General features: G+C 37.3%; 2 protein-coding genes across 6 annotated transcripts in view; both read right to left on the bottom strand.

Annotated features, from left to right (window-relative positions):
- Positions 1-9,051, bottom strand: part of gpr153 (G protein-coupled receptor 153) — a 35,116-nt gene extending 26,065 nt beyond the window's left edge. Inside the window, exon 1 of the mRNA XM_005800092.2 lies at positions 8,333-9,051. The gene's annotated coding sequence lies outside the window, so the exon portion shown is untranslated. The remainder of the gene's footprint in view (positions 1-8,332) is intronic.
- A 5,420-nt stretch (positions 9,052-14,471) lies between these two features.
- The window catches only part of acot7 (acyl-CoA thioesterase 7), a 61,322-nt gene continuing 47,801 nt past the window's right edge, over positions 14,472-27,992 (bottom strand). For all 5 annotated transcript variants that reach the window (XM_005800093.3, XM_023340087.1, XM_023340092.1 and 2 more), the window contains one exon: positions 14,472-15,973. In XM_005800093.3, the coding sequence (XP_005800150.1) occupies positions 15,875-15,973 (99 nt within the window). In that variant the 3' untranslated portion in view covers positions 14,472-15,874. The remainder of the gene's footprint in view (positions 15,974-27,992) is intronic.

Genomic DNA, 27,992 nt, shown 5'->3' with positions numbered 1-27,992 from the left:
GAGAGGAAAATAAAATATGCTCCATGGAGCATTGCTGCTTTCCCCAGAGTACAGGCTCAGTATTTGATAATACATCTCTGATGCTTACACATGACAGGTGATTAACTCTGAAAGTACAGTCAGCAAAAATACAAAGTCATTTCCTGCTGGCACAATAAATTCTTCCTGGTTCTTCTCCTGTATTTAAACGCTTGAAACTATCTAAAGTTTGATATATATATATATATATATATCTCTGTATACATCCAGTTACTAATTTAGAAATAGACTGAATAAGAGATGAACATGTGGCAGTCCCCAGAGGAATATCTATTCCAGAAAATCACTTACTAAAAGCTTTCTTAGACAGATCAGGGGGTAACGTTACATACAGACCTGACTGCTGACAGCAGGGTCAGAGGGATAAAAATCAATATACTAGTAGAGAATTGATTCACAATGAAGAAATAAGGAAGTGATCTCAGAGAAGAACATTTACCTTTGCCAATGACCATGGAAAGAAGCTGATAAATAGAGCACAATGGGGTTTAAAATAAAATAAAGAAGAACAGGACAAACTGAATGTATGGACCAGCTGGAACATTGTTAGTAGGGATTTCACCAAGAATATGGCAATGTCTGGCTGAACAGTGCCAACAGTGAAACACAGGAAATGGGATTGTGCTGAGGTGGGGCTGCATTAGAGTAAACCACTGACATTTACAGACTAACAATATATTCAAGTTGGGCTAAACTAGCAACACAGTTATTTGTTGCAAGAGAGGAAAAGAACAGAGAGTAAAAGTGAAAACTGGAAATAACCAACAGGACATTATCTATTGGTTTTTCAACTTAAGATCCTGAAGCTGTTAAGTTGCTACTGGCATATTAATATTTTCTCCTCTTGAAAGCATCAGGTGATCTCATTTGTAATTATGAAAGTGAAGCACGAAAGAGAATAAAAAAATGTGTAAAACTTTAACATCTTTGTCAGAAAAGTTGAACTATTTCCATTTAGAGACCTAAAGAGAATATATTAGAACTATGTAGCCAAAAAGATGAATAGAAAATCTATATCTGAAAGCTCTATGTTCTGATTTCCAGTTCCAGCACAGCTTTAACCTGTTGATGTTAATTTCATCCTACAACCATTTCTCTTTAAAAAAAATTTAATTAACAGCATTCAAAATATTTTCTCCAGCCTTCTTTTAGTGAATATTCATTAATTATTAATATCAGGAACAGACCACATAACATCACACAACATGTGCGAGAAAGGACTCAGCTAGTTAATTGGGCTTAGCATCGCTAAGCTCAGTTAGCATGACTCACTGTAAAAGGCAGGCTCCATGTTTGTTCCCTAGGTAACGTGGACCATTACCTCAATGCAGAAATTTCCAAATCTAGCCTGTCCTATTATAAGCAAAAGTTAAAAGCTCAAATCTCAATAAGCTCAAGGAGCAGAAGGCCAAAAATATTGTCATCAATAAACAAATTTGCTCTGAATAGAATGATAGGACCCATAGTAGCCTAGTCCAGTGCCTCATAAAAATAAAGATTTCCTTGAAACAAAACAAACAACCTTGTAAACCTTTTTTTATTTTTATTTTTTTACTGTTCCGTCCTTCACACGGTGTTGAAGTGTTCCTCTTCACCACATGAAGGATTGGGCTGACCCTCAAAGAATAATATGCAATCAATCTTGTTCATTTACATTGAGCGCTCATTATCTATTTATAATGAGGCCAAGAAAAAATCCTTTGAGCCAAGAAAGATCACCAGCACAATCCACTTTATCTCAGTATCTCAGTGCCGCTCTGCCAATATTAAATTATTCGGACATAAAACTTATAAGACTAGCAGCTCCATAAATACCAGCAAATCAGAACAGGATGATAGAAAGCTAATATTGTCCTACAATTCAAGCTATCCTTCTGCATGAGTTGCTTGGAAACATTAAAAGGTGATTAAATAAGAGTGAATTATGACTAATGCAGAATCTGAGTTCACTCATCTTTTATACAATACACATTAAGCCTGTAGTTACAAATTAGTTTATCTAACAGCAATCATTGGCAAGTGTAAAGGAAAATGTAGCAACTGTTTTACACTGAAATGGATAAAATGCAACAGGATTTTCTATATGTACAGTATTATAGTTGAATTGGTTTAACATTATTGAGGCCTTTTTTATTTATGCTTTATTTGCTTCATATATATTTTAAGATGATTCAGTAATAACTTGGTTCTCTACCAATGCTGATGACATTAATCTTTGTATTACTTTTCAGAAAAGGACAGCCCTACTTTTAACTGTGGTTTATTATTTGCAACACACAAACGTTTTGCTCCGTCTCTTATTTTTCGTTTAAATATATTTTTAAACTGTACATATAGTATAATACTATGCTGGAAATGGTTATTTCTGCTTTTTTGTGTGCATAGAAAATTAAAATTTCACTAGCCTTCCTAACACTTCTCTCTCTGGATTACATACAGCCAAAACATGGAAGCCGTTCTAATAGGATCTCCAAACCTTTACTGATTGCCATGCAATAATTCCCTTTTAACTGAAGCGCCTTTTAGTTTTTATTTTAAAAGTTGCTGCATAAATAAAATAGATTAAATTAACTATGGTTTTTACTTTACCAGAAGTACAAGTAACCACAATTTTACTAGAGTAGCACTTTATGACAGTGGTGTAGATGTATTTTCTTTCAACAAGAGTGGAAAACTAGAAATAAAATTCTTTTACACACAAATGTATACTCTAAGTTTGAATGAAGTTTGTGTATTTTGCACATCTTGATCTTCCCGTCGAGAACTGCTCTCTGTAAATGCAAACTTGTAACAGAGCACGCTCCCAGCAGATGAAAGCAGACAGCAAATGTGGAAGCGCACATACTTAAGACCTCAAACAACAACAATAACATGTTGTGAGCACATGCCCCTTCCACTTAATCACAGCATTTCACTAATGCACAGCAGGGTGGCAGAATAAGTTGGCAGCGTGCTCTCTACCCAGACTTGAGCCCCTGTGTCAGCCCCGCTCAGCTGAAGTCTCCAAACAAAAAAAAGGTATTAAAAATGTATTTAAAACATTCTAATATTCTGCATTACCAAGCAATGCTAATGCTAATTGCTAAACCAAGTGAACAATTGGCAGGGGTGTCAATAGAAAATGGGTGACCAGTTTGATTTATCTTTATCTACTTTATACAACATTGATTAGAATTAATAATGTTATATAAAAGTGGAAATTTTAAATGCAGGCATAATATCACCAACTAAATTTCTCTAAATCACCACAAACACATTTTCATAGAGTACAGATTTTGTACAGCGTTTGCTAGGAAATGTAAATCACCTAAGCATGTCCAGTGATTCTATGCTGCATTCTGTAAGAAACATCCAGACAACAATTACCTAGAAAAAGCTAGTTAAATTAACTCACACATATACAATTTTTATCCATTTTATTTACACACATAACCTTAATACATTTATGTGTTTAAGTCACAGCCTTATATACTGACAATATGTAGTTGATAAAGCTGGAGGAACCATCATCGTTAGTTGAGTGTAATTTCTTTTTCAAATAATACACATTATTGGAATGTGTCCAATTACTATCTCAAACATGATTTTTGTAAAACACATAACCTAATTATCAGAAATGTTTGTATTTTTAGCAAGATTGTGTTTCAGGATTTTTTAATACATTCTTATTTATGGGGGATTTATTGCCATTTGTATCATCAAGCATTCATACTGGGGGCTTCATTCTACCTGCTTTTCAAAGCTCTCTTAAAATAGTTTCATCTATCAGCCAAAGCAGGGTCTGTACCTATAGATCAAATGCTGTTGTAAACTTCCAGCACACTTTTGCCTTTTATTTAGAAGTCAAGCACTGAATTTTTTTTTTTTTTTTTGCTGAATCTAATAAATATTACGAGGACAAAAGAGTTAAAGCATATGAAGAACGGAAGATTAACTCACTGACATAATCCTGACACGCTTATGAAAGAGAGAATATATTTTAAATTATGAGCACATGTGGAAATTTCTGTCTGAACTGTATGTAGTTTAGATTGGTGATATTTTGATAAGTGAAATAATACTTCCACATGGGACATTGTCTATCAGAAAATGTTACATAACAGGCCCAGAGCAATGATTTAGAAAGAACTTTGTATAAACATCGGACCCTCTTTGAGATTGTAGCTCCCATTAGCCTTCCACTTTCAGAGCCAAGAATGTCCTGTATAATCTTTAAAACCTAGCAAGTTACCACTATGAAAATGATATGCAACATTCAGTATTTTTTTGAAAAAATAAAAAATAAAAATTGTACCAGGCCAATCATGCTTCACCATTAAAGGCCACAATCCATCAGGTTTCATCATCATAGAAAAAACATGATGATGGCTCCTCTGAACAACATGAGCCAATTGTTACACAGTGTGCAGCTGAATTTTCCATTACCAATGCAACCCTGAAGCCCTCTTCTTGTTTACAAAGTTACCTTCAACTGTGTCAATGAATGACAAATTAGATAAAGTACCTGGATGTAAAAGGCTCCGTTCCCTTTTAAGGTTTTTACATTTTGTCAGATTACAACCACAACCCTAAAAGTATTTTAAAGTAGTATAATGATACAGACCAACAAAATGTAGTTCAGTTGTGAAGTGGACAAGAACACATGGCAATATTTTTAACCATTTTTTTGTCTTTATGCTTTTTTTCTGCATTCCTGCAGCATGATTCTGCCACTACCATGATTCATTGGGAGAATGGTTTGTTCAGGGTGATAACCAGCGTTACTTTTTCACCACACATTATTTTACATTTGGGTTAAAAAGTTCAGTTTAGGTCTAATCTATCCAGAGTACATTTTTCACATCTTTGATGTGTCCTTATCCTGGCGTGGCGAAAGCTGCAATTGGGATTTCTCATGGGTTTCTTTTTCCTTCTTTGTGATATTTTGTGTTTCACATGAAGTTCCAAACGAAAAAATACAAACTGAAGTTTGTAAATTGAAACTTGACAGAAGGTTCAAGTGGTATGAACACATTTGTCGAGCACCGTTTGCATATGGAATATTCTTAAATAGATGTAAATATCCTCACCCTTCTAGGAGAGATAACATTTCAGTCTGCTCTTTACGTAATGCTGCCATTACAATATAACATAAATCTGTCTAGACGAAAACAGTTGATTTGTTGTTGGTAAATGGAGAATGGAAAGGTGTGAACGCAGCCTAACGTGGTCACAAATGACAGAGCTGAACGTGCGACAAACAAAATGTCACAGTTGCCCTGCGAAACATTGAGATCTGGTGTAGCAAAAACTGTCGCACACAGGCCGCAGCTCTTTTTCCCCGACAGTGAACTGAGTGCCGTGGCTGCTTTCTGTACAGTGGTGACCTGTGCTAAATCTAATGTCAAAATAAACCGACGGCTCATGATCAGTCAAATGATGTGGCTCCATAAGTGTACACATCAGCTAAATGTCAGGTTTTTGTATTGTGAAATATTAGGACAGCGATTTATAATTTCTAAGAATTTTACCAGTGTAATGTGATCTAGGATTTAGGGTCGTGGCTGTAATCTGACGGGTTTTCTTATTCATTCAAGTCTATTCACAACCTGACAGTTTTTTTCTTCTGCACCAAATTGATCAGACTTTGGAAACATCTCTTGTCCATATCTACTTCATGTGACAACAAATGCTTTGTCAGAGTCAGTTCTGAAGTGTCAAAAATAATCCCAAGATTTTAATATTCCTTTCATTAAGCAGCTGTTTTGTTGTGTTGGCTTTATGATTGAACTTAGAATAATGCTGAAAATAAAACCCTCTAATATTCTCCCCTACAGGTATTGTTCACTCTTGGTTCATGTGCAAGCTACATCCAACATTTTCAATACGCTTTACATATTAAGTAATATTTGAATTTGTTTTCTGACTGGAAGACATTCATCTTGAGCTTATTACACAAGGTGGATGATCAAAGATGCCAGCGTAAACAAGCTAAAAAAAAATCTTTTTGGTTGTTGAAATGCCAATAAAGGTTTTTCTATTCAACTGATTTTTTTGTTGGTTATTAAGAGAAATATATATAAATGTTTAAATAAAATGTATGAGCCAGATGTTTTTGTCTTTTATTGTACTTCTTTTAACATTGTTTTTTCATTTTTGAGAAATACACTTCTAATTTCCAATCAGAAACAAATGTCATGATTGAGTAATGGTTTTATCTCTAAAAATGCCATGTGGTATGAATAATTGTGGACTTAAATGTGCTCTCTGGAATTGTGAACCAAAAATCAACTTGGATTAAATCAGAATATAACACATTTTCTCACAAGCTTTTAGAAACTTTTAGATAGGATGGGACATTTCATTTGGAATAATATGATTCTGACTTGATATAAAATGTTTCACCATGTGATATTATTGTCACATCAAACACATTCTGGATTGTTGTCAGTCTCTTTGACCAGTTAATATTCAAATGTCGCAATATCAGTTTTATCAATATGTTTTCTTGTCATGACAGTTATGAGGTAGGTAGAAAACTCTGGATTTTTTTTTTTTATATCGTGCTCCTGACTGATACATTTGTATGAGGAGGTGGTGTTGGTCCTTTATAAGTGCTACGTTAATCATTGATTTAGTTGGAGAATGGAAATATTATTTCAACCCTATGAGGAAAGCTGAACTTTATTTCAGGTTAATCAGATTAAATTTATTGATGTTCAGTGTGTACCAAATAAAACTAAAAACTGAAATTGAATCCAAATGTACTGAAACATAGTATGGATTTAGATGTTTACACACTTATGAAACTAGGTTATTGCCTTTTTAACCTAATCCTTTAAAAAAGTTTTTAAGTTTTTTGACGTGTTTATATCTCGTCATATAGTTACAGTAAGCATAAAAGCGGAGTTTCCCCAAATTGTCCTAAATGGAAGTTCCATTGTCTGTGGAAATCATCCAGGTTTTTTTTAAAGCATCAGTAAAATAAGTAATAATAAGTAAAGACGTGCCACTAGTTCCACTGCTTGCTTGGTAATGTTCCTGACTCTTTGATTCAACAAGTTAAAATTCTAATGGTGGCAAGGAAGACTGTTTTGATAAAGTGGGTCAAACATGAACCTCCTTTTCTTCAAGTGAGGAATCCTAAATGTCTTTGTTTAAAAAAAAAAAAAAAACAAGCTAGGAAATTCACTGATGGAAGGACAGATGTTTTTCTGTAACAATGGTAGAAACCATTAGAGGTTTTGGGTTTGAACTATAACTTGGACTCCGGGATATTGTGATGAATATTTCGGCGGGTCAAGGCGGGATTGAACTTTCTTTCTTTCATTTTGTGGGTTGTGTTATGATGCTATGTGTTAGCTTGTGATTGACCAGTTTTCCATTGAGCATGTGCTGAGGGTAAAGAAGCGTGTTTGGAAAAAATGGGGACTTTATGCTAAAATTGTGTAGGATATGTGACACATCATATTCGGAAAAGGTTTTGAAATTGTTTGTCGTTTCTAATGTACAGTGCTCCTTTGGGAGTCACTGTACATTAGAAAATACTAAGGCAATGCTTGTTCCACATGCGTGTAGAGCATGAGGTCACCCTTAAACTTTAGTACCTGCTCCACCTAAATTCAAGTTAAAACTTCCTTAAAAGGCAAAAACAAAAATCAACCCATGTACTTTGTACTAAGCAGTCTAATGTTGTAAATGGATATAATCACAAAAATATAAAAACGGCTGACATCAAATAGGATTAACACATTTCTAAAATTAAGTTTACAAGTCCTATTGATACCTGTAATAGCGTTTATGATTTCTAAAACATTCAGAAGGCTTTTTTTTTATGCTAATGTCAGTTTAGACAATAGGTACACTGGTGTATCTAGGTTACATGCCCCCTTTTATTGGTGGGTGTTCCGTCAATACTCAGCGTCCTCTCTGTAATTACTAGTATAAGGTCACATACATTTATTGTAGCTGATGCTCCTCATTTAATTAAGCTGCCAAATCCCATAACTAAACCTACAGTATGTATTGCGTGCCATTCATCTTTTAACCAAGCCACTTCTCGGTCCGAAATTGTTTCTAGTGCCATTTGATATAGGTCAGACCTGCCCGGCCAACGAAGGTCCACATTTTGATTCAAACATTTGCATTCACATTCACTTTCTTCGCCAGCAGCTGAGCTGTTTCTGCTTCAGAACACCACCTGTTTGGATGGAGCCTCGTTATTTTTTGTTTGCTTAACATCAATTATGAATTAGCGGGTTAATCACCATCGAGTGTGGCATTAACATAATAAGCTACCAGAGTTTTATCTTACCTTTTTTTTTTCCTCCACAGGATGATCAGTCTCCTAGCAGCTCTTTTTTCCCCCCCCACAAGAATGAAAGGCGGTCGCCTCGTCTCGTCAGTTCAAGTGCCTTAAAGTGGCTTTCCTGCGTTTAAATCCTCAGGCTGTATACAGTGACGGGAGTGTCGACAGCATTAAGTTAAGAGAATGACCTACAAAGAAAAAGGAAACCCACCACAGCACCGCAGCTGGAGCCAGTTACTCCTTGTCTTGCCAGTCTTTTTGTTTCATTCACAGGACGGCAAAAACATAAAAAGAATATCGAGCCGTTTTGGCTCGTTTAAAGAACAAACATCGGTTTTTCTTTGGAAACAGCGCCGAGCGGAGCGACAGCGAGATAATTACAGAATAAAAGACAAAATTCTTCTTTTGCCCTCCGACGCAAGCGAGGCGCGCGGTGGATGAGGCATGACTGATGCGCGCTCCCGGCAGAGGAAGCGCGCTCGTGAGTCAGACACGCCGCGGCCGTGGGAGTGAACCGCAATAAGGAATAATTCATAGAATAAAAAAAAACACACAGGATCCTCATTTAGACGGAGTAGAGCTGTTGATTTCTTTCTTTTCTATTATTTTTTCTGTTTTTTGACGCTTTCGCGAAAAATAACTGTAAGCATCACGAACATAAAATGTTGTGAACTAATTATGAATGGACTTCATTTCCCATGTTCGGAGAAAACCAATGATTTAAATAGGCCTACAGTGTTTAGATTTAGCGGTCGCCTCTGTAATTGCAAAATGATCTAATGCATTAAACCCTGTATCAACTCATACATGTTCCTTCTCCATGTTATTCATGCTTCTTTTACATGCGCCTTTCATTGACATTATAGGACTTGTTATATAAGTCTCCGTCCCTGGATGATTCAGTTAGAGCAGTTTTCCGCCCGCAGGGCTGAGATTGCACCCATGCAATGAAAAGGATATATATATAGAGATAGATAGATAGATAGATAGATAGATAGATAGATAGATAGATAGATAGATAGATAGATAGATAGATAGATAGATAGATAGATAGATAGATAGATAGATAGATAGATAGATAGATAGATAGATAGATAGATAGATAGATAGATAGATAGATAGATAGATAGATAGATAGATAGATAGATAGATAGATAGATAGATAGAATCTCCTTAATAAATAGAGAAACTCAAATTGTCCCCAGTGCAGTGGATTTTGCAACAATTATGAGGATTATTTCATTTGTTTCAGGAACAGTCTGATGAACTACACGCAATCTCTTGCTTCCCATTCATTAAAAGAGATGGCTTATGACACACTCAACTACACCTGGGAGCTGCCAATCCTGTACACAAACTCTTTCCTGTGAAGTGCCTCCTGGAAAAATATTAGTAAATCCCCAGCTGATTCAGTTTGTACACGCAGTACCGTGCAGCGTCCAGGACTACATTCGTAAGTTTTTTTTTTTCTTCAATTTTTGCACAGGCTGTTAACATGCAAAACATTATATTCATAGTTTTGTTAGCTCATCTTTATGCTTTCTTTACCACTTTAGAGTCTTCCTCCCTTACCAATACATATACATCAGTTTCTTTTAGATCATCTTGTTTCTTACCTTTTTACCTCTGTTTTGTCTCCTGTTAACTTTGTGTGTGCTTTTCTGAATGTATCTTTGATGTTTTTTATGTTGTTCATGCTGAAGGACCAAATGCTTTTTAAAGGGACTGGACAGCGTTTTTAGCAGGTTACCATACAAAGATTTGTACACAATATTTAGGCTTGACTGTGTCTCCATAGTATTGGAAATGTCCAAATGTGTGGTGACTCTTCGCATCGATATTGAAGTTATAGTTACTGTTGTTTTATTTTTTCTCTCGAAGCATTCAGAACCAGATAAATCACTGCATTTGCTGATGACTCTGAATCACTCACTGGGCATCAACAAAAACTATATACTGTTATCATTTTTAATGGTGAAAAAGTGTTGACAGATAGTTGTTAGACACACACTTCTACTAGTGGTTTCTTAAAAGAATTCCACCTAAGGGAAATTGTTTTTAAGGACAGAAACCTCAAAACAAGTAAATAATCTAAAATAGCTGACTTTGACTGCTGAAAGATGGGAGTTTGCGGAGGGTGGGATAAGAAAAATAAGTAAAATGTCTTTTGACGCCAAATGATGAGACCGGAAAAATCTGGAACACGTCTTCACAAGTTCTTTTCTGAAAAAGACTGGGATAAATTTGAACATAATAACCTATGTTCTCTGGCACTCTGTGCCTTTAAAATGTTCATTGTTCAGTCGTCAGAGTAAAACGAGTCTAAAAAGAGCTGCCTGTACTGCTCGAATAAAAATGAAGCTGTAATTGAAAAATGGGTTTGAATTAAATATATTGGTAACCAGATAAGTGCTTCGGTTAAGGTTAACATTCATTAGGTTAATATCCATTGTTGAGTACGATAGAGGCTTTGTTTTTGTACCATAAACTGACATATGTCCTTTATTTAAACTTGACAAGGGGAAAGTGTTGGACTTTCTAAGATGGTAGGTGACCTGGAAGTAAAAAGTAACAGAAGGCATTCCCGCCCACTGGCTCCACAGGCACCAGGCTGCCCCCACTCTCACTTTCAGCTGTAACCTCCCATTAGACACACATATAGTAGTGTTGCACAGTATAAGGAACACATGGAACATGAATATGGCTGTAATGATGACTTGAGAGAAGCAAACAAAGTACGCATTCAAACTAAAAATATATAAATACCTGGCAATATAGAAAAACAATGGGGTATTTACACTGTAATTTTTATTCAAAACAGAAACGGATCATCATAGGAATTTGTATTCCACGTTAGCAATGACAAAGTGTTGTAGCCTGCTTTCAGCCGCGTGGCCATCAGTGTACAGCAGCAGGTAGGGGAGGGGTGCAGCAGTTGTTTTGTAAAAGATTAATGCAGCTGGAGAAAACTTACCACTCATCATGGTACTTTGACATTACACTGAAAATATTTTAGGACATCATCCCATGGACTTTGTGATTAGTTTTGTCTATATGCGTTTTGTATTCTGAGTTATTTATGTATTTTCTACATTTAGCTCTGTTTACCGAGTGCTGATTGTTCTCCCCCAGTCATTTCATTTTTCTGTGCTGTCATTAGTCTCTTCTTCCCAGGTCCTTATCCTTGCTCTTCAGCAGCTGCTAAATGTTCTCACCTCCCTTTGACGTCACAATCACACGTCAACAGCATTAAACTAGCTGGTTTTCATTACTCTTTGCCAGTTTCTGCTGTTGTTCTAATTCCTGGCTCCTGTGTCTCGAGTTTCCTCTGTGTTTTCTGTACGTTCACATTTTGTTGTCCAATAAATCCACATCAGCATGATGCACTTGAGTTCCTAGCCCTTCCAAAAACTCATCTTGATGTTTAATTTTTAACTTTTGATACATTGTTCCATCTTGAAAAGTATGTAATTTGAATTCGATATTTTCAATGACTAAATGTGCATGTAAAAGGAAAATAAGAATATGAAAAGAAATATCTTCAGACATTTAATTCTTCTAGTTTCTAAAATTGCCAAAGGTCTGGATGAATATGGAGTTTTGCAATAAAAGTTCATAAGAACCATGTGTGATAGTGAAATAATTTTCCTCCATAATTGGATGACTTTCACTAGCCAGTCCAAGGCCTGGTTACAACTCAACCAGTAGAACCAAGAAATGTCCACTTTCTGAGGCTTTTGGGCTTCAGTGAAGTACAGTGAGCACTGTCATGCACACATAGAGAAAACACAGATTAGTGGTGAACCTTCCTTGGAATGGCCTTGTCAAGGCTGGGCTGAAATCCACTTGAGATGATGTAACATGACAATATTCCTCCACAGAGCTGCAAAGGCTCATTGCAAGTTATGAGAAACGTTTCACAGCAATTGTTGCCACCAAGAGTTGCACAGCTGCTATGTTTGGAGAGCAATTGCTGGTTCACATTAGAAGGTTGGTGTGGATGGACTTTAACCTTAATAAATTGAATCATAATTTGAAAACTTCTTTTTGTGTTTGCTCTGGTTGTCTTTAAATATATCAAATTGCTTCATGATTTTAAAACTTTCAACTGACAAAAAGCGGAAAACAAGAAATTTGCAAAGGGGAAATTACTTTTTTCACTGCATTGTGTAACTATTATAGCCTATAATGGTATGGGGCCTAAGTAGTCCTTTGCAATTACAATATAAGATTCAATGACACTGAATATTTTTTTATGTTTTGTACACCCCTAATAATCAGAGCAAATCTTTAATAGTCAGAACCAGTCGCTGTAGTGGCTGTGCTTTCCATTCTTTCAGAGACATTTGTGCTCTGTGAAAAAACGTTTGTGAGAAGGCAATCAAATTTAGAAGTACTTCCAGTAAAGAAGAAAGATTTAAACCAAACAAGCTATAGAGTGGTACGTCATCCCTTCTGCAAGGGAAGTCCTGCTGGCTCCGCTCCTAGATAACACGTGGTGTCTGACTTTCTCTGCTTTGTGAAGGTGTGCAAGGATGGATAAAAGACGATTCTCTCATAAAAAGGCATTTATTTATTTTTTCTAAAATTATCTTCTGTGTGCAGCTTTCCGTGTTTCAGTATCTGCAGCATCGACCAGCGACTCCAAGGGAATCTTTCCCTCACACAAAATATTGACAAACGTATTTGTGCGAGTCAGATTTAAACACACAATCCACCCAGGTCAATGTGTTTTGTCTCACATGTGTGAAAGCTGAGGTCCCTGCAGCAAGAAAATGACTGACAAAGCAATCCCTGAATGCAAGCACTACCAGGGTGGTGGTGGTGGTGGGGGGGGGGTCCCAGATTTCATTGCTTCATAAATGCATGAGGTTTCTGAACACCTCCCTGGGTCATTTATCGTTTCCTCTGCGTTCCCTAATGGTTTTTCTTGCTGTGCCGGAGAATCATTTATAAAAGCAGCCTTGACAGTCTCTCCAGGGTACAGGATACAGCAGCGAGTGTGCCGCTATCTCCTGATTTGGATGCAGAGGCATGAGCGGAAACGCGAGATCAGCATTTCGTCCTCATTCATTACTCGTATTCTCTTGTGGGAAAAGCAGTTTAACATGGACCCTCTGGTGGGGTCACTGTCTTTACAGTGAGAAGTGTAAATTGAAGATTGCAAGTGAATGGATGTAAATTCTCTCTTGGTATTCTGTGAGGACGCACTTTATAATATCCAATAGCAGTTTTCCTGCTACGTGTACAGGAAGTTGAACAGATTGCTTTACCATGATAAGGTAATTTCTTCCATTTTAAATCTAATCTTGCACTTAAGTAACCATGGTTACAGTATAGTTTCTAAGCTGCCACCAACTGAAATGACTGAAGACAGAAATGGCCATTGAAATGATGAGAATAGTTTTCCGGCATGCACGCCCGTGCACACAGTATGTTGTGCATAATGCAAATGTCTTCCAATCAGCTCAAATTTCGTGGAGGTCTTGTCTTGCCATGTGAAAAGCATCCTGTCATTTCAACATTGTGTCTCCCTCCCTGTGTTCTTCTCCCACAAGATGCCTGCGATTCACTGGAGTTAAAAATAGATATGCCCCCCCCCCTCACGCTTCCCACCCCCAGTGCAGCTCAGGCCTAACTTTATTTTCGCAGGGGAAATGAAAAGCACATATACTGATCGGGCTGCAGGGACAGAAGGAAAAACAATAACCTTCAAGAGCCAATGACAAGAGAGTTTCTGTGCACAAACAAAGAAGGGGATTTAGAAGCCTTGAAAGCTATTTATCATGATTAAACTAATGTTGCTTTTACTTTTTAGAAGTATAAAATCCAAGTTTTTTGATTGTGTCTCTTTAAATTGCTTTTCTATAGCTGACAATTAAAAAATACAGTCATGGTAAAAAAAGACAGCACACCCTCCTTCAATTTTATGTTATATATGTCAGAATATTTATATATTCAACCATTTAGAATATGCATCCCAATGAGTCTCATTTGTCTGTACTCCTTCTGAAAATAACATTTAATTAAGTCCACATTTGTTTTTTTTAAGGTGTTTTGTTGGTCTGATGTAATATGTAAATTTTATATAATTTTTTATTAGCTGTAAGTGGAAAATGAACCTCATTCACAGAACATCCACCTATGTGTAATTAATCTAAATAATATGTTTCTTTTTTTTTTTTAATTATTGAAAAAAACATGCTTTCAATAATAGTCTTATCTATTGAATGCGTTACTAACAAAAGGATATGGTGTGCTGTTTGAGTTTCTACATTTTGTTTTGTGTTGTAGAGAATCGCTCAACAGATTCAACACATTAATTATCAAACAAAAATAAACCCAAAGGGTTAAAAGCTGTGTGTGAAAAACTAAGTACTCTGTTGCTAATCCTATACAACTTAATAAGGTAAGCAGCAGGTAAGTACTGCTGGTTAATTATGCCTGATTAACTGAACATCACGAAATGTCACCATTTCGTTGTTCATTGTTGTTTAATATTTAATGAGGGTGGTTTCCACAATCCAAATTTGATATAAATTGTTTTAGAAACAAGTTTTCTTTGTTGTATTCACACATAAGCATAGAATAGAAAGAGGGTATTCTTTCTTTTAATGGAGACTGTATGTAGTCCTCTCACTGGAAAGATAATTCAGTTTTGACACAGTCACATGGACATGGACTCTTCTCTTGAATAATTCATTGTCCCGATCTTACCTTCTGCACCAAGCGATATAATATTAATACTTTCTGTTTCTTATAAGGCCGAAAGCAATCTTCATATCTCATCTGTGCAAACTGAGAGTGAGGCGGGCAGATGATGGGATAGAAGAAGAGCCTTAAGGATAAATAGAGTAAATGAGCAAGAAGGCGACGTTGCGAGGAGATGGAGACGGATGCGAGCATGACACGGGCTGAAGTCAGAGTGTGACAGGCATGAGGAGGAGGAGGAGGCAGAGGAAGAAGAAGACGGAGGTGGGGGAAGAGATGCTGGATGAGTCAAAACCCCTGAGCTCCGATGAACTCTGTGAAAGACACAGTGCTGAAAAGATGGCTGGCATGTGCCCTCTCTGCCAAGACATGCCTAAGACAATGACATAATTATCATCAAACACGCAAGGGCACGCTGCGAGAGCCCCCGACTCACGCTTGGCTCTTTTTTTTTTTTTATTCACTCACTTATTCATCATTTCCCTTTCACTCTCAGTATTACTTTGGGCTGACATCAAAGCCAAATCTGTATAGTTAGAGATATTCCTGCAAAACAATATGGTATTTCTACAATCCCACTGTCAGTTAATACAAACAGTAATAAATAGATTTTACATACAGTACAGTCATAAAACTCTCCTTAAACTTAAAAAGAAAATACTATTACTTTTATATTGATATTGCACACATGTATTTGGGAACACTTTGGTGAGTAGCGCTGCTGCAAAACAGGGTCACAGAATACGGTTTAACAGGCTACAATAACAGAGAGGCATTAACTCCATCATAACGTGTGTGTGTGTACTGTGTGGGTTTTGTTTCTGCTGAGCCACAGTGTCACTGCTGACGCTCCTTTTCCGCAAGTCTCCTTGCTTTGTTCTGGAGGTAACGTGACTTGCCCTCTTCAAAACGTTTCTGCTCATCGTCTCCTTCGATCTGAAGACAAAAGCACAAGGACAAAAGACTTGCTTTAAGATGCGCATTCGTCACTTTCACATTAGTCTGCACAGGAGTGTTTCCTCTGCCGTAACATTATGCAAAGGCGCGAAAGCTCTGATCTAATTTACCACCCTGTGCTTGGCAATCACCATTCATCATCTCGGTGAAGTGGTCTTTCTGCATCAGACGCAGAAAGTTTGCAGAGGACATTTGCGATCAACACATCTGAAAGTGTTTAAAGGCGTTTCTGTAAGGTACCAGGCTCTAGTGTCGTATGAAACAGCAAGGCAGTGGGAAAACAGTGTAATTCAGATAAGCTGACAGATCACCAAACCTTTATGTTAATATTACAGTAAATGTAAATTAGAAATGACTATTTTGACATCTCCTTACAAAGCCCTCAGATCCTGTCCAACAACTTTAAACACATGGAGCTTTGTTGTTTGTAATGAAACTAAATCCACTATATAAATGTTTTAAAGAAAGTAAGACATGCTTTTCAAAATTTCACAGTATTTCACACAACTTTCAGTAAAAAATTTTTTTTACTCTTCCCCCCTGGAATGGATTTTTGGTGGAATCCAGTTTTGCTCTGCATGCTCTAGCCTTAACATATCTAGTAGCTTTACACGTCAGAGCAGGAAAATTCCCCCTCTTCAAATTCTCCTTTGCAAAATAGTCCAAATTCGCACCAGCCCCTAACAGGACGCAGCTGGTGGAGGATGATTGAGAGAAAACAAAGACGGTATATTTTTCTTGACTGTTTCTGCTGATACTGGGCAGGATCGCCCAGTGTCCATCTTCGCATTAACCAACTTCACTGTTCTTGCCAGAGGAAAACATTCCCACTTGATGATACGATAGCAATATTTTCATTGAAGATGATGTGTTGAAGGTGATGCGCAGTGCTAATTTTCCTCCAAACATAGTCTTTTGCACGTCAGGCAAATTGTTCCTTTTTAGAATCCTCTGTCAAGAAAACCTTCTTCCACGTTTCTTGTGTCCCTTCACATGACAAACAGCAAACAGAACTTGTATGTTAAGATCAATTTCTTTTTGAGGACACACTCAGATTGCAAACTCAAAAGCAGATACCAGTCTCAAGGGTGAGGTGCAAACCTGGCAGATTGGTAACAACTGTGCCACAAGAACCTAGCAGGTACAAGTCACTGGGGATCATGACTCCGATGTGACGAGAAAACAAACACCTGCGTGAACATATCATCGAAGAACAGGTTGAGGAGAATGCAGCTGCAGTTTTAGGTTTGTTTGCCGTATACCAGTTATATAACCGTCAACATATTGCTCAGCCAGTTATGCTTTGTTGCCATCCAGCTGAAAGTAATGCATAATTCCAGTTCATTGGGTTTCAAAAAGGGAGGAAGACAGAGTTTCAACACAGTTCAGCATTTTAAGCAAATGTACACTATCGGACACGCTGTCCGTTCATTCTGTTTTTAACCAAGTTTGTCAACCAAACCTGAAGAGTGTTCATAAGATCAGCAAGTTTATCACTTCTTTTTGGGGCAAAAAATAAATAAATATTGTGCAAACAGGAAAAAAAACTAGTTATGTACTGTATATAATGATAGTGAGACACTTCACCTTTAAGGCCGAGGTTAAAAAGAGGAAGGCAGGCAGAGTTTCACTATTGACAGGCCGGAGGAACAAACTGCTTCACAATCTGTTAGTATGTTTTTAATATGTCTTTATTCTTCTACCAGATGGCAGATTATGGAGTGAACTATGTCCCGACTTGGAGGGGTCTTGAGATGGAAGAGGCTGTTCTGTAGAGAAAGTCACTATGGAAAGTTGCTGAAAAGAGGGAGTTGTGTGCCACTGATGTGTTCTGCTGCCTTTACTACTCTCGGCAGGTCTTTCTTGCGTAGACCAGTGCAGCTTTTGAATCATACTGTGCAGCAGTAGGTCAGGAGGCTCTCTATTGTTGACCGACAGAAAGTGGTCAGAAAATCCTGACGGTGCTTTAGGGTTCAGAAGAAGCACGGTCTCTGTGCAGCATTCTCCCACATGATGGGACATTTGTGTGGTCAAGCTGAGGTCAGTTGAGATGTGTAATCAGAGAACTTTAAAGCTCTCAACCATCATCGCTCTGTGTGCTAAGTTCTCAGCATGTTGCTATTTATGTGGTTTTAGAGATGCTTCTGTTCAGTTTAATACAAGAGAACCACTCTGTCAGTGGTAAAAACCTCCTTCCAATAGACTGTCATCACTTTCCATTAGCCATAAAGTGGCGGTAATCAGGAAAAACTGAATGATTGTGTTTATATAATGGCTGGGAGAGATCATGGGTGTAAAGGCATAGAGAAAAAGGCTGAGGATTCACCTTGTGTTGTGCCAATTTTCAGTATTACGTGGATAATGCCTGACCATCCAGCCCATCATTCTCTGAAGAAGTTGTAGGTAAATCTGAAAAGGTGTGTACGAGCCTACAAAAAGTCAGGCCTACAAACCTGACTGACGTACACCAATTCTGCCATGAGGAATGGGCCAGAACTCCAGCAAACTATTGTGAGAAGTTTGTGAAAGGAAGTTTGACCAAAGTTATACAGATTAAAAGAGAATGATCCTTAATAGTGCCCAAATATATGATGACTTCTGAACTTAAATTCAGGTACAAAAAAACTCTTGAAATGTTTGGCATTTAGCAAAAACATCTTGGTTTGCTAACTAACCAAAAACACGAGAAGTCTTGTCTGATTTAACTTTAGGCAGTGAGAAAAAATGTGCGTGTCTTCATATTTGTTGTATGTAAATATGTGGTTTTTACTGTAGGTGTGGTACTGTTCACACCATGTATGGAGAGCCAATCGCTGCCTCGGCTGTTTGCTTGGTAGGCAGACTAATGTTGGTCAAATTAACAGGGAAATGGAACAGAAATTGAAAAAAGGAGTATAAAAACACTTGGTGATGATGAGGGATAGTGTAAATGGCTGATAGTCATTAAGACACTTGACTGTGCTTATTTTGGGTTCTTGGATAATTGCTGGTGACAAGACAAGGCGGGAGTGAGAGATTGGGGAAAGTTGTAAATAGATGAGAGCTGAAATAGGCATTAAATAAAACCTACATATTCCCAGTAAAGCCGTTGCTCTTACATGACAAATAGTATCCATTTAGCAGACCTTATCAAATACTTAGTGTTATTTTTGCTTAGCAACATTTGACAACCAGGACCTACAGCAATAACAAATAGTATTATTGGTAAAGCAACCTTGATTACTTTGTGTGAAATAAACAATTTTGCTAAATGGTGACGGTGAATGTTTTTAAACCCATCTTTACAACGATCAGTCCGTCACAACTGAGCTTTACACAAAGATTATAAAGAGATAAATAAAGGAACACTGAACAAGTTTCACAGCAACTGCATAAAAACATGAAAAAAAACAACATCAGTACCAACATCTGTGTTTTTAACATGATCCGATCAAGTTGCTATGGCGACTGCACACCAGTGAACTGATTAGCCCTTTTATCACTGCTTGTTGCCGTGTTTAATGTGGGTTTTTTATTTTTTGGGTTTTTGTTTTTTTTAAGGTGAAGCTGCCATCCGGAGTCTTGGTCACCTGACCTGGTCCTCATCAGAGCTTCAATTGTAGTTTTGGACCTAAGCTGGTCATATGCACTGTTTATATTTAATATAGTGTATTTCACCCTTTATAAGCACACACTGTATTTTTGAATCATTTTTGACAGGGGTGCTTTATAATTTATTAATGTATTCTGTTCATTTTTTACTGAATCAGATGAAGAGATGGCATTCATTGCCACTGATCTGCTTAGAGTTTTGTCCATACAATGGCTTGCTTTTTATAGTGCATGGAATCCATTCGAGAGGAGTATCAGGGTAGGGAGGAATAGTTTGAATTTATAATCATAGACCCGCTGTGATTATTTTGTGCAAATTGTTCCTGTAATAATTAAATACTCCACTGGGAGCTGCAGAACGACTAAACTACTGCTGAAAGTGACTCGATGTAGCAGTTAGCCCCACCATGTCGCAACCTACACCACAGAAGAAGTTTACACCAGTGAAGCTACACCGCCTTGCAGCCTGAAAGAAAAAAAGTTAACTAGTTAAGCGTTTTCATCCTTTCTGTATTTTTATGCCACAACTGTATGCGCTGCCACAGCATTGCCGTGTTAGCAGGAACAGTTGCTGTCTCAAGGTGAGTTATGAATGAAAAAAAAAAAAATTACACATTCAAAAGTATACAATTCTTCCATTCATCCATCAATGTTTTTTTTCATTCACTCACTTATTGATTATTTTTACAAAACACCATAGAAAATACCAGAGGGAACGCAGTAGCTCTGTACCAGTCAAGCGTTACTGTCGCATTCACGCTTTTTGTAATATCTTTACAAAAGACATCCAAATTTTTCTAAATTTCTCTAGCTTAAAAGAAATATATTTAATTGTCATGTGAACAGGTAGGTACTCTGAACTTTGTTCAGAGTACCTATAATATAATAAATATATGTCATCTGTATTTAATGTATTATTTTAGCATTAGCAATGTTATGACTTTATGTTTCAAATAAACCAACTGGATAATCTTAAAGAAGTCAGGGTTTGGGAATCAAGAGACTGACCAAATAATGCATTTCTTCCTCTGTCTTCATCATATTCTCCTTTTTTTGTTGTTTTGAGTTTTGTTCCTCTGTAGAAAGTTTCTGAAAGGCTTGAGAATTTGGGCCCACGTCCATCTGCAGTGGTGTTTACTAAGCTGATCACCTTGAACCACGGAGCCTACTGCCAAAGCTCACTGCTTACTGTTGATCCTCGCCACCTAGTGCCGAGTCCTACCGCTTCATGTGACGTCATTGGCCCAAATGCACACAATAGCATTTGCAGAGCTTTCCAAGTGTTCCTTTTCGAAGCCTTGTTGGCGTGTGGGGGTGGGTGTGTGTGTGTGTGTGTGTGTGTGAAATCCAGCTGTGGAAATTCACAATTCATTAACCACCTGTGGATCTATTATCTTTGTACCGTTACTGAAAAGAAACACATCTCTAGCTGCATTCCTTAACAAAACACTGCTTTTGAATAATATGAGAAATGTTTGACTGTTTGACAGTAAATAAATTGACTGAAAGGGTTGCATGGTGGAATTATTGCCTTGCAGCAACAAAGTCATGGGTTCAAATCCCAGCCTGGGTTTTTTTTTTGCATGGGGTTCGTATGTTCTCCCCATGCAAGGTTCTTATCCTTCTCTCTATAACAAATAGTGTCCTACTTGAAGATGCAACACACGTTGGGTGTCTACACTAAAACTGTGCATTATCACAAAAAAGTTTGCTTATGAAAATAGCGGCCAAGTCTTTAAACACTCTGCCTATACTAGACTTTCTTTAGATTTGTTAGCATGTCCATAAATATTTAAGCATCTTTGCAAATTCATGAATAAGGTATGTTGAAAACCTTATATGCATAATTAATCATCCACTCCAGATTCATGAGCCTTGCTTCAGTGAGAACAAACAGCTCTGTGGTCTCTGTGCTGTGCTTTGGATTACTGGAGTTTCTGGTGTGAGTGCACCCGTTAACCCACGTGTGGCCGTTTAGAATGGTGGGCATCTAGAAGTAAATGTGCATCGTTTCATGTGGACTACAGAAGGTTGCCATGAGAACTGGGCTTGTTTTTGTGTCAGAGGAGGCTAGCTGAATCTCTGCCAATGAAGAACAAGGAAGCATGAAGAGGACAACAAAAAAAGAGTATCGTGAGGACGGAAGGAGAAGGAGAGGGAAGTGGGAAATCTGAAGAGAGTCAGGAAGACTGAAAGGGAAGGATAGATGACAAAAGAAAATCAAAGATAAACGGATAAAAGAGGTGAGAAGAGATAAATCTGTTGCAGGCTCAAAAGGGATGAATGTGCTTAATTTATTCATTAGACATCAGCAGCCAGCCTCGTTCCAGTTGCAGAGGAAATACTGACCCTATCGCTTAATAGAACCTTTCAAATTCATAAGAGAATAAAACATTGTACAGATCTAAGGTATTTTCATTTATTTCCAAACTGGATCGGCAAACGCATAAATCGTTTCAGTGCTTTTCAAGGGTACTGCTGTGAAGACAGTCCCTGAAGCCCTCTGTGCTCACGCTGTCCTCATGCCCCACTTCGGCGCTACCAGCAGTGCACGCACATTACCGCAAACCCCCCCGCCCCACCTAACCCCTCCACACACCTACTCTTGTATAGTCCCTCACCGCCCCCCCAGTGTTGAGCTATAAAAGGAAAATCTAAAGATAGTAACCACGGCGAGTTCACTGGAGAGACACCAAGGATTTGAGAATGAGGGGGGAAAAGCACCTGCAGTTAAAAATAGCAGAGGCAGGCCTTTCGATCAGGCTATTTATAGAACACAACTGGCTCAAAACCGCCACGGCGATATAAAAATTTTAGCAGGGATGGTGTGACACTTGTTTTTAGCTTTCAGGGTTGGTTATATTTTGCCCAAGAGGAAAGAAATCTAATGATTAGACTAATAAAGAATGTGGGGGATGGAGAGAAAAGAAAAACAAGTGGAGCTCTAGAGTGAAATGAAACTGATCAAAGTCTTGAAAGGGAAATGTCTTTTTTTTCTGTGCAAATCATTCATAATTAAAGTCAGATAATACAGTAACAGAGAGATAAAACAGAAGCTGAATCTCATTATGTGTGACCGCCCCACATTATTCAATCCTTTTATAGGACACGGCAGGAAATGAAGACCCGGTGATATCCACACAGGTTTGAGCCCTTTTCAATTTGAATTTTTATGTGAGCTTGTTAAAGAGAGAGAGAGAGCTGTTACTCCTGCATTAGCCAAAGAAAGAGGACATTTTGTGGCATTTATGAAGTTGATTCAGCAAAGAGATCTTTGAAAGAGGCAAGACTAAATGGGAAGCAACAGCAAGCAACTGGAAAGTTCATACATGCAGTAACAGAGGAGGAAAGCCTCCCTCTATTTGTGCTGGGAAAACATGCTTTTGAGATAAATACATTCAGAGAAATGTTTTGGTTTTGTTCCTTTTAAAATCTTTTTTTTTTTAATTCCAGCACAACAAAACAATTTGCTGCTGATATACAAATTCGTAGCTTTGAAAACTCTCAAATTCATTTTGCTTTTGCTGTCTTTGTCCTGTAAAACTAAAAATAAATAAGAGGAAAATGTTATGCAAAGTGCTTCACAGCTTTGCACAACAGACTCCCAAACAATGGAAAGGCTTCAGAGTTAAAAGTGGAGTGCAGATAATTGTATACCTAAATAATTATGGTGGTGGCAGGCCACTTCTCACCACTTCTCAAACAGCTCAGTTCCACTTGAGCTGTAGTTTATGGCAATAGCAAAAAGGCAATAACCTGAAAAGACAATTTAACCTTTTCAAGAACAATTTTATGTTGTTTTTTGTTGTTTTTTTTGACAAATTTTGCCATGTGTACAGCACACATGGCAGGAATATCTCTTAAGATGATCTTAAATGTCTCCCAATAATCCCAATAAGATTGTTTGAAACGGAAAATCGGGACAAAAAATGGCGTAAAAATCTTGTCATCTGAACAAGGCATTACTCTCACCCAACGGTTTATTACAGGTGGGTGAGAGCTCCAACACATTTCAATTTAACTTGCATCAATGTTAATACTGGTCTGAATCAGCTGAGCAGCTGATTCAACACATTTAAATTAACTTCAAAAGACCCTTACTCTATGACCTTCGACAAACAAGCATGCCCTCTTCTTCAGTGTAACACCATAAGCTTATCAATTTAACAGGTGTGCTTGGAAACTCAATCCAGACTTTCTAAGCAGATAGGTTTCAGTTTACAGGTTAACAATCAATTCCTATAATAATAGCAGGAAACTATCAGGTGTCATAGCCCCAAGAAACAAAATCCATATGACAGCTTTTTTTATCTAAGGGTAATTAATAGCATGTTATCCCACAGTCATCCTAAATACTGTATATTAACAGTTTATAGTATCAAAATGCTAAGTGGAACCAAGAAGAATCAATTTGAAAATCGAGTTCAGTAAGGAAGTTGGTTTAAATCGCTACACCAAATTAATTGGCTTAACAATTAATCAGTCAACCAGAATTCAAGGTAAATGGATTCAGGCCAATCACTGCAGTCCTACAACAGTGGAAAAGTAATGTTATATCAGCCCATTATTCATTAATGCAGACGCAATGAACCAAAAAGTGATTGGTGCCAGCATAAAAAGCTAATTTTAAACATGTACATCATTCGGTAAGATAATGATCACAAACTGAAGAGAAAACAAAGAGCTTGATAACAGATTCAGGTCTTATAAACACTAAAGTCCTCTAACATGCCAGTAATGAATGATAAGAAACAACGATGTTGGGATCAGTAGAGTTGCAGGCAGAAGACCGCTTAGCTCTAATAGCAGGGCTGGCAGATCAACCTCTGTCGTGTTCAGACAGCCATGTGACAGTAACTGCTTCTAAATGGGACATAAAGCTGGATCAGCTAAGCAGCTTCATTATATTTATTAAACTGTAGCACACACAAATGTTGAAGCACAGCTAAGATTGGTATAAAAGTTTGAAAAAAAATCTTTTTTTGTACAATCTAAATTACATCATAATTTTGTTGCATTTAGACTAAAAACACTTATTTCTTTGGTTTTTGTTGCAGGACAGCAAAGTTGCCTCACTTTGTTCCATCACCACAAAGTCGAGTCATCAGAAGCATTTTGTCTGTTTTTGATGGTTGACTGGAGAACCGAATAAAATCCAAGGTTCACTATTTAAGAACAGATCAGTTCCCATGCTAACCAGCTTGTGGCTATAAAACACTCAGCTCAACCAACCATACAGAAAAGCTTTAAGTGAGGAGAAAATTCTGGAAGGCTTTTCTCCTTTTCTTTTGCACAAAAACGGGAAAAGCTATTGTCCTTAATGGCATGCCAAATTGATTAGAAAACTATTTATTTTTAGAAGTAATATTTTTTTATTTTTAGTGTTTTCATTTGATCCTCTACAGAAGTTATTAGGTGACCATTTTCACAACATTAAAGTAGTCCTAGGTGAAATTCATTCAGGAGAAACAGCAGGGATGTTTGTCTTTATTTGTTCATCCTTCGTTTTATTCAAATTAATGTCTTTACTGCATTTTTAGATCTTGTGGCTTGATACCATCACTCTTAAAAGAAACAGGGATGTTAATGAAGTTGACAGGTTGACACTGACGATCCAGACATGTGAATAGTTTGCTCCTACTGATTGAAACTGAATGCACGCTCCCTCATTTTGAGTCAACCTCATGCCATGTTAAAGCCCACAGTAAATAGAAAGCTGGAAATAGCACAGAGTGAGCTTTGGCGTTCCTCTCTCGCTCATTTGTGCTCAGTGATCTGTTCACATGGAGCCAAGGCTCACACGTACAGATCTGCTCTTGCTAAGGCAGCTTCCTTATACTCAAGGTACATACAGTGTATGCATCATTGTGCAAATTTCTCTCTATTCTTCTTCTTCTTGTTAAGCTGGCATGTTACGTCAGCAGTAAGGGATCCAATTAGGTCTCCTTTTTTAGCGTTGAATAGACTTTTTTAAAATAACGTTGCATTTTCCTTAGAATGACTATTTTTCTAAAAATTTACAAAGGTTCATATTATTACTGAAATCTTCAAGTATTGAAATCCAAACAGCGAGCTGCCTGTTTGAGATGGAAAACCTGGTGATGAATGCACAGAGGTGGGAGGCAGACAATGGCCGAACTAAAGGGCTGGTTTTGTGAAATGGAAATAGGAAGAAACATCGGAGCTTTTGAAAAGGCCAACCTGCAGGAGACGCATGTTTGATGATCATTACTATCTACCTGCTGCATCACCAGAGAAGGATGTCTCGTAGTTAAGCATGTCCTTTTTAATATAAAGGGCAAGTATGATGGTTTTGAGATGGAAGATGTAGGAATCTTTAAAGCATAAAACATAAATCAATCCAAATTGGCCTTTTCGTGTATTTTAAAGCACGCAAGTAATTTCAAAATACTTTCCTGAAAAACAAAAGAACCTTTGTACTCATATAAAATGAAAAACAGTACCTAAGATGGATGATAATGAAGCTTATGAAACAGCTGAAAGTGACTGGAAATTGTTTTAAAGAGAAAATTTGTTTTCTAGCAAAAAAAAAGCAAAAGGGGCAGATTTTTCCTGATCTACCAGAAACAATCTCTCTGCTCAAAACCACTTTACATTGGAAATCAGAATTCAGGCAAAGTAACAACCCAAGGATAAAGGATGAGGGTACAAAAAAATGACAGTGATGCCAGATAGCTTAAGCATGGAGTCAACACTAATGTTACTTATCATGCATGAGCTTTTTTGTGCTTATTGGTTCCTGAGTCTATACTTATTGTCGGATATTTCTGAATCGCGTCATTACCGTATTGATATAATCCAGTGACACACTGAGTTAAGTTTAAATAAATTCACTGAAACTGTTTACTTTGACTTGGAAGCCTGCTAGCACTTTCCAAGTGTAATTTAGAGAACAATGTCCATGCTTTAAACTATGGTGAAGTGCAGAGCGAAGCAGAGACGCATGCAGTGTAAAAGTGATAGAGATGTGATTGCATGGCATAAAATAGTAAGAACAAGAAGGTCAGGCTGCAAAGTAACTTATGATCATCTCCTTGGCCAATACCAGAGCGTAGATTATATCTTACAAGTATATCCAACTATCATGAGCTTCAAGTCAGGACACAAGTGAAAACTAAAAGATGTAGCAGGATGAAATACACCTTTTAAAAATAACTGTCCACCTTCAAATTCTACTGGATGTCTATAGCCAAAGAGTCGATGCAGAATTTATTAGACAACCAATCTGAGATAAATGTTTTGAAATACACAGATATTAACACTGCTAAGTTTGTCTTTCTTTTAGAAAATCTTTGATTGTGTTCGCATTTAAAATTACAATTTCAAGCTTAAAGATTTTTTGGAGATTTTACAGAGACCACATTTTAGTTTAAGAAGAGAGAATGGATTTTGAGATAGAAATCTGATTCACTCTTCACTTTCAGCCTGTTACCATTTTTGTTGCTCTGGCTTCATTTATTAATGCGTCTCTTTGGCTTCTGCAGCGAGCCACACATACTTAAAGTTTAATGATGAGCTCAGGTACTAACTTTGTAAATGTGGTTCAAGTGTTCACTTGAGAGAATAATGACCTACTGCTGGACTTTCAAATTTCTCTGAAGCTGCTTACTCAGCTCATGTCGCTGTTGTGAGCTGTTTCTGGGCTTGCAAAGCAAAGAGAAAAGCATCATCACAACATCACAAGGAACGATCTAATCCAATAGCACTGGGCAAACCTGAAACAAACTAAACTAGACAGGGGAAATTTGCAACCAAACACAAAAACAGTAATTATTGAATTATGAAATTAGGAATCATGACACAAATACACATTTACAGTAAAATAAATATTACATTTAAAATTAATTGCAATCCATTGAACCCTTTGTTTGTTTCTTGGAACAGGATCTCGAGGACCCCTCTCTTGTTTAAATATCACACGCTGACAGGATGAATTCACATCTCTCTGAAGAGTTGGACGTGATTTCAAAGGATCATAATAGAGAGAGTCAGGGCGGGTGAGTGGCGCCAGGAAATAATTCAAATACATCGGGTTAAAACAGATGGTTCGTGTGCATAATGTTTGCATAATAAACAGGGTTAGGATCACCATGCAGCACAGAGCCAGGGCAAACAGCATCCCTCTCTTTCACAGAACTGCTGAGTCAGACAGTCACTGACAATAAGGACTGTTTTCAGCAATAACGGCCTTTAATTCTCAGAAATCAGATCTGGGTAATAACTAAAAACTTTTTCCTTTGCTGCAGTCGGTTAATAGTGTATGTTTAACTGTATCAAAGTACCAGTGATTTAAAAGAGAAAAGGTCTCTTTTAAAAAGTCTCAATAAATATCAATCAGGCTCCCATATATCTGATTGTATCTAATGAAAAAATCAATCAAAAAGAT

Source organism: Xiphophorus maculatus, chromosome 1 (genome assembly GCF_002775205.1).
Source record: "Xiphophorus maculatus strain JP 163 A chromosome 1, X_maculatus-5.0-male, whole genome shotgun sequence".
NCBI lineage: Eukaryota > Metazoa > Chordata > Actinopteri > Cyprinodontiformes > Poeciliidae > Xiphophorus > Xiphophorus maculatus.
This window is presented reverse-complemented; position numbering and strand designations above follow the sequence as displayed.